The 7,046-nt window shown below is 51.7% G+C and overlaps 1 protein-coding gene and 1 pseudogene across 1 annotated transcript; one reads left to right on the top strand and one right to left on the bottom strand.

The window, feature by feature from the left end:
• Positions 1-499: 499 nt before the first annotated feature.
• On the bottom strand, positions 500-4,145 carry LOC136511038 (uncharacterized; annotated as a pseudogene).
• On the top strand, positions 4,025-5,113 carry LOC136513578 (uncharacterized protein At5g39865-like). Its single transcript, XM_066507550.1, has one exon. It carries the CDS (start codon positions 4,161-4,163, stop codon positions 4,968-4,970), a length of 810 nt encoding a protein of 269 aa, XP_066363647.1. The 5' UTR covers positions 4,025-4,160; the 3' UTR covers positions 4,971-5,113.
• The last annotated feature ends 1,933 nt before the right edge of the window (positions 5,114-7,046 follow it).

The following is a 7,046-nucleotide window of genomic DNA, read 5'->3' as shown; positions in this document are numbered from 1 at the left end:
TACGAGGATTCCTCATGACCGCAGCATTCTTATTTGTAATCAGCAGAACCAGTAAACTCAGGTACATTCGGAAGCGTGTTGACCGTCCAATTCAAGCCAAAATACCTGCAGAGCCAGAGTGAATTTCTGTTGTCCTCATTTCTGAACGTTAACGACATCACAGTTTTGGTGATCATCATTTCATAGTTTTGCCGCGCAAAGCTTGTTCTAGGAAAATAACCCATCCCGGCCGGCTTTCAATAGAATTTGGACAGAATTTTGACACAATTTCATGATCACAATAACATTCCAGCAAAGTACATGTCCAGTTAAATTCAAGATAGGTAGCATTTAAGTTACAATAACATAGGTCCAAATAAATTAAATAAGGTCCAGATACATAGATACATGTCCAGAGATATGTTTTCATAGAGATCTCCATTCTCATGATGGAGATACATGTCCAGATACAATTTAAGTTACAATTTCATGATGGACATAACATTCCAGACCGAAACCTTCAATTGGTTTTCAGTTTTCTTGGCTTGAGTTTTTTTGGTGGGCCCCTCTTTTGCACTGTCTTGTCTGGTGAGACACCTTCAGCTAGCAGGTTTTGCAGTTGGCTGCAATAAAAGTAGCACTATGAGTCCCTTGTATGAAAGCAGTATACAAGTATAAAAGAATGAGAATTAATGTGTAGCATACCCTCTTGTAACCCTATTGGGGCTGTTCTGTATGATCTGGTCCCTTGTGAGCCTTGTGGGGCTGGTGAGTGTATTTGGGGCTGGTGTAGGCATTTCTTGGTCATGGAGAGAAGCATCTGGGGCCGGTACTTCAATTTCTAAAGCATGCAAATCATCTGGGGCTGGTGGTGCGATTTCTTGGTCATGGAAAGCATTTGGGGCTGCTGGTTCAGTAGCAGTATCCTGAGATTTCCCTCCCTTCTTTGCTCTCTTTGTTGGGATTTTTGCATTCTCACCATACTTTGTTGTATTTTTTCTTGGCTTTCTTTTCCTGCAAGTTTGAACAAAAAAATATTTAATTTAGTTAGCAAAACAAGTCATGGCAGCAAGTACATATAGTTGGGTCTTACCTTTTCTTAGTCCCATTAAGATGGCATTTGTAGCTTGTTTCACCATGGCCTAATTCTCCACATCCCTTGCACTTTCTTTTGCCTCTAATCATTTTTTTCTTGCCCTTTTCTGCCTCATTTGCAGCTTGTTTATCTGCCTCATTTGCTGCTTCCTTGGCTGCCTTCTTTCCTTTGCTACCACCACCTTCAAGGAAGCTTTTGATCCTGAGTTTTCTGTACCGTCCAGCAGTCCTCTTGTCAAGTGGTGCCCTAACCCCAAAAGGCAAATCAACATCTGGCCACTGTGTTCTATCAGGCAATGGCTCTATAAGTCTCTTATAAGCTGCCCTGAACCTCTCAACAGAGTAATACTCATGCACAAAGTCCTCCATATGTACATTACTAGACTGTACACTTGTAATCAAAGCCAAAGCATGCTGGCAAGGCTTACCAGTATGCTGCCACTCAAGACAGGTGCACTCATGTAGAGAAGACTTAACAACATGTCTACTGCGAGTGTTTGTGGTGTCCCAAATTTCAGCTGCAGCACTTCCACTATCTATAACAGTCAAGTGCCCAAGTCCTCTAGTTCTGGCTTTCAACTGTTGTATCACTGCTGGGAGGATCTTTCCAGTAAGCCTTTCTGAAATTTTTCTCCTTTTCGCCCATAGCACCATAATCATCTCTCTGAGTTTGTCTGCAAGCTCAACAACAGGAAGGTCTTTCCAGTCCCTGATCCAATTGTTGAACACTTCAGCAAGGTTATTAGTGATATAATCACATTTAATCTCAGGATTGAAGCCAGATCTCATCCAAAGCTTGTAATGATGAGCCTCCATCCAAACCAACACTTGAGGACTAGCTTCAATGATTGACTTGTAAAAATAATTGAAAACTGATTCTCTATAAGCTCTAGCTGCAGGATACATCTTAGAGAACACGTCACCACCAAACCTTTTAATGAAATTGTTCATTAGATGTCTAAAGCACTCCCTATGTTCAGCCTACGGAAACACATTCTTAACTGCATTTTCTAGACCTTTGCACGCATATGACGAAATAGCTAAAACAGGAAGATCTCCTATGGCCTTGTGCAACTGAGTCATAAACCAAGTCCAGTTATCTATTGTCTCACCATCAATGAACCCAAAAGCAACTGGGTACATCCAGTTGTGACCATCTATACCACAAGCTGCAGCTAAATGACCATTCCATCTACCATTAAGTGCAGTAGAGTCTATGCTAAGGTATGGCCTGCATCCTTCTAAAAAACCTTCAATGCAAGGTTTCAATGCACAACAAAATCTATGGAAATAGAAATTGCCATCTATCTCCTTGATGCCAATCTCAATAACACTACCTGGACACCTCTTCAGGACCTCTGCCCTCCAATTGAATAGCAGCTGAAAGCTCTCTTCCCATTTGCCATACAATTCTCTCAAAGCAATTTGCCTACCTCTACAAATAGTATCATAATGAATTATACACTTGTGGTCATCCTGTAAAGTTTTTTGCAGTTCCTTAGGGCCCATAGCTGTTTTCTTCCTAAGGAGATGTATTGCCTTTGAAGCAACCCAAGCACTGGTTGGTGTGGTAGTCTTCCTCCTAGCACTTGATTCACATGTATGCTTATCAACAACCACTGTCACCTGCAACAACAAAAAAATTAGTCAAGGCAACTAATATAGAAGGGCAAAAAACATTGGCAGCCTTAAAATTATTGAAGGGAAAAAATTAATGGAACGCAAAATGAAAGTTAGTACCATAACGGTGCACCCATCAGGCTGTCTACGCCCAACAAGATGCCAAGGACAATCTTCTCCCCCCTTGCAACCTCCAATATATCTTTCAGGATCTGTTTTGACAACGTGTAGTTCAAACTCTTTATTTATAGCAAATTGTCTCACCGCCAATCTAAACTCCTTCATGTTAGAATAAACTGTGCCAAGATCCATATTGGGCCGATTTGGATCGTGCACCACAGTCCTCTCCCCTGGTAAATAGTCATCAACTTCAATGACTGCCCCAGTTGTATCAATTTCTTCAGTCCTCTGACAAGTATCGGCGTTCTGTTGACTGCTAGCTTTACTGGCTGCCTTTCTTGCCTTATCAACCTCCTCATCGTCAGCCCTAAACCCCAACAGCTCATACATCACCTCATCATCAACAATCTCAATTCTTCCCTCTTCATCTCGATTGTCCTCGATGCGTAGGCTATCCCAATCAACAAGAGGTGCCTGCATTTGCTGTGCAGGAGGTTCTACTAGTGCTAAGCTAAGGTCAGGCTCCCCATCGAGCCTAGTAAAGAAATAAAAAGGTGGCACAGTTAGATTACCACCACATCTACACTGAGATCTCCATCTACACTTGTCGAGTCTCATCTACACGCTTGGACACAGTTAGATTACCAGCAAAGCAAGAATACGTACCCTTGGAAGAGATCTGGCCAGTTCTCCATCCACCACTTGGAGCAGCACCGACGTCGGCCGGCAGAGCCGGGACGCCTGGCTGGCTTCGGGGAAACCCAGGAGGTGCCCTGCAGTGGACCGTCGGCGGCGGCGTCGGAGGCGGCGGTGCTGGCGGCGGCGGGGATCCGTTCCCTCTCTCCCTTGCTTGACCTGGCGGCGTCGTCTATATCCCGTGCGGAACGACCGTGAGTCTCCCGTGAATGAAGAGAAGAGACTCATGAAGAGAAGGCCTCCGTGATGCATCAGGGAGGGGCAAAACGGGTAGGCAAGTTTGCCATGGTAAAAAAAAAAATTTAATTTGGCAACAAATCCTCCACAGGGCATATTTGCAGGTGTGTATTGTTTGAAAATGGCAAACGGACGAATCCCATTTGCGAGATGGCAAAATTGCGAAGCCTAGTTTTTATAATGGCAGAATCACCATTTTCTCGTTTCAGTGGGCTTGGCTCAGTTGGCTGGACGGAAGCTCATCCCATTCCCATCTCATTCTCATCTCATAAAACCCACGCCCCACCGCACGACACGACACAAGCCGAGGCGAGCAACACAAAGCAGCGCACACAGTGGGTCTCTTCGTTCCCGTCCCCGACGCGCTTCCCGCCTGAGTCCGCGCAGCCGCACCGCATCAATCCCCAGTCCCCATGTGGCCGTCCTGGGTCAAGAAGACGCGCAGCTCTGACTCCGCTGCCGCCTCCACCTCCACGGCCCTCGTCCCCGCCGCCGGCGCGTCCCCGCGCCTCTCCATCCCCAATCCGTCTCTCAAGGACCTCCGGTCCCTGCTCGCGCCGGACTCCGCCGCCGCCGGTGCCGCCTTGCCCTCCGCCTCCCCGTCGCCGCGCGTCTTCCACCGCATCCGCGTCGCCGCCTCCGCGCTCCGGGTCCTCCGCACGCTCCAGCACTCCCCGTCCCCGGCCGCCGCGCCCGCCGGCAACGGCAAGGAGCTAGTACCGGGCGCCTGGGGCGGGCGGGTGGTGCTGTACTTCACCTCCCTCCGCGTGGTCCGCGGCACCTACGAGGACTGCCGCGCGGTGCGCGCCATCCTGCGCGGGCTCCGCGCCGCCGTCGACGAGCGCGACCTCTCCATGGACCCCGGCTACCTGCCGGAGCTCGCCGCGCTCCTCCCCCCGCACGCGCAGCAGCAGCAGCAGCGCCGCCGCGTGGCGCTGCCCCAGGTCTTCGTCGGCGGCCGCCACCTCGGCGGCTCCGAGGAGGTCCAGCGCCTCCACGAGTCCGGCGAGCTCCGCCGCATCGTGGCCCCCGCCCCCGCCCCCGCGTTCCCCGGCAACTGCGCCCGCTGCGGCGGCGAGCGCTACGTGCTCTGCGGCGCCTGCGACGGCAGCCACAAGCGGTACAGCCTCAAGGGCGGCGGCGGGTTCCGCGCCTGCGCCGAGTGCAACGAGAACGGGCTCGTCCGCTGCCCCGCCTGCTGCTGCGTCGTCCCCGCCGCCTGATCCAGATCCACGATCCAACTGGTCCTGGTTTTCTTCTCTCTAATTATTACTCCAACTCTCTAGGACTAGCTGTACTCTGTACTCCACTGTACTCAGCTTGCCATGGAACTTGATTAGGTGGAAGCTAGCTATTACTAGTACTAGTGATTCGTGAATTCAGTTACTAGTGATTAGTAGTGTCTCTGGAGTTATTTTCCTCCGACCTTAGAACATAATCTGGCTTAGAACAGTCGTTTCAGTTTCAGTTCCTCTCCGCTCTTGGCTAATCTGGCTTTCCTCCGTCTTTGGATCCCAGATCACGATTCCTAAAAGCTCTGGTTCTTGCATGCATCTGCACGTAGTACGTTTAATGAATCGTATGAATTCATTCATGGGAAAATTAGTCCTGCACCGAAAGATTGCGGTATCCAAAAAATACAGCACCGAAAGATTGCGGTATCCGAAAAATACCGCACCGTAGTCCTATAGCACCGAAAGATTGCGGTATCCGAAAAATACCGCACCGAAAGATTGCGGTATCCGAAAAATACCATACGTGAAATAGCACTAAAAGAATGAAACAATTTTGAAAAATACCATTCCGTCACATTTTGAGATAGCTCCGTGAACTCCGCGTCACGGTGGTCACAACCCCAGGCAACCTCGTATTTGCACTGCGCCACCTCCCGGCATACGTTGGCCTCATGGCGCTCCCGTTCCCCAGCAAGCCGGAGCCACTCGCTCTTCCCGGCGTTCCTACATGCCACGACGCTACTACGGGATCCCTTCGTGGGGAACCTGGCCTCCCTCCTCGCGTCGTTGCTCGCGCTGCTGTCCGCCTTCTCCCCGGTGCTCTGCTTCTCCCTCGCGACCTGCAGGCCGCCCCTGGCCGAGAGCATCCAGGATGGCGCCCCTTTCCGCGTCCCAGGGTTCCCGGAGAGCATCACGCTCACCGTGGACGAGGTCCCGGTGACACGTTTCTTGTTCGCGACCTCGAGTCATTCTACCTCTCCGCGCCTGGCTAGTTGGCCCGTTGTTCCTCACCACCGGCGAGTCGCCGAAAGGCGGCGGCGACAAGGACGAGGACCCCAAAGGGTGCCTCGCGTGGCTCGACGAGCGGCGGTTCGGGTCAGTGGTGTACATGTCGTTCGACAGGCAGGTCCAAGTCACCGCGGCACATCTCGAGGAGCTCGTGCACGGGCTGGTGGACATCCGACGGCCTTGGCGAGCGGCGCCTCCATCTCCTCGACGCAGCCGATGCCTCGCGTCGGCCTCGTCACGGAGCGCTGCGCACGGCGCCGATGATGGGCGCGGGAGCGTGGTGCTCTAGCCAGCGCGTGATATCGATGCCGCAGTCGGCCGGCTCCATCCAGCGCGACAACTGCGCAGCGCGGTGACACGTTGGCGTGGTGGGCCAGGTCGAGCGCCTCCCTGACCCACGCCATAGCGCGAGCTCGCCGAGCTCCCATACCGAGGCGCTGGTGTTGCGGGCCGAGGCCCTGGAAGAGCGGTAGCGGTGGCTTGACGCTCCGGCGCAGGCGCTCGGCGGTGGAGCGGTACTGCACCGCGTGCAACAGCTCCCGCAGGGCCTCGTCGACCAGCTGCCGGTCATCGTCGTAGCTAGTAGCTCGGACTGAGCTCCTCGTCGACTTCCTCTATCTCTATCGCCGCCCTCGGCTCCTTTTCCTCCTGTCTGTCACCGCGTTCACACGGAAGAGAGGGGGTAGAGCTGCTCCTGGTGGGTCTCCCGTCTCCGCCACAGATTGACGTACAAATGACTCCAGCATGTCAAGGAGATTGGTGAGAGGGTGGGAAGAGGATGACGAGTGGGACCATCCTCTCTCAGTGAAGTGCAGTGAGCATGAGGTGGATGCCGTTGACAACCAGTTAACAGAATGCTAGATTTCAAAACGGATTATTACTTTCAATGGTATTTTACATAACAACAAACTTTTAATGGTATTTTTCTGATGTCGTAATCTTTCGACAGTATAGAACCAATTTTCCCTTCATTCATAAGGCATGAGCTCCCGGCCACTCCCTAGCGTATGCACGGACGCGGTGTGGCGAGGAGCCGTCGTCCGGCATGTACGTCCT

Source organism: Miscanthus floridulus, chromosome 16 (genome assembly GCF_019320115.1).
Source record: "Miscanthus floridulus cultivar M001 chromosome 16, ASM1932011v1, whole genome shotgun sequence".
In the NCBI taxonomy this organism is placed as follows: Eukaryota; Viridiplantae; Streptophyta; class Magnoliopsida; order Poales; family Poaceae; genus Miscanthus; species Miscanthus floridulus.
This window is presented reverse-complemented; position numbering and strand designations above follow the sequence as displayed.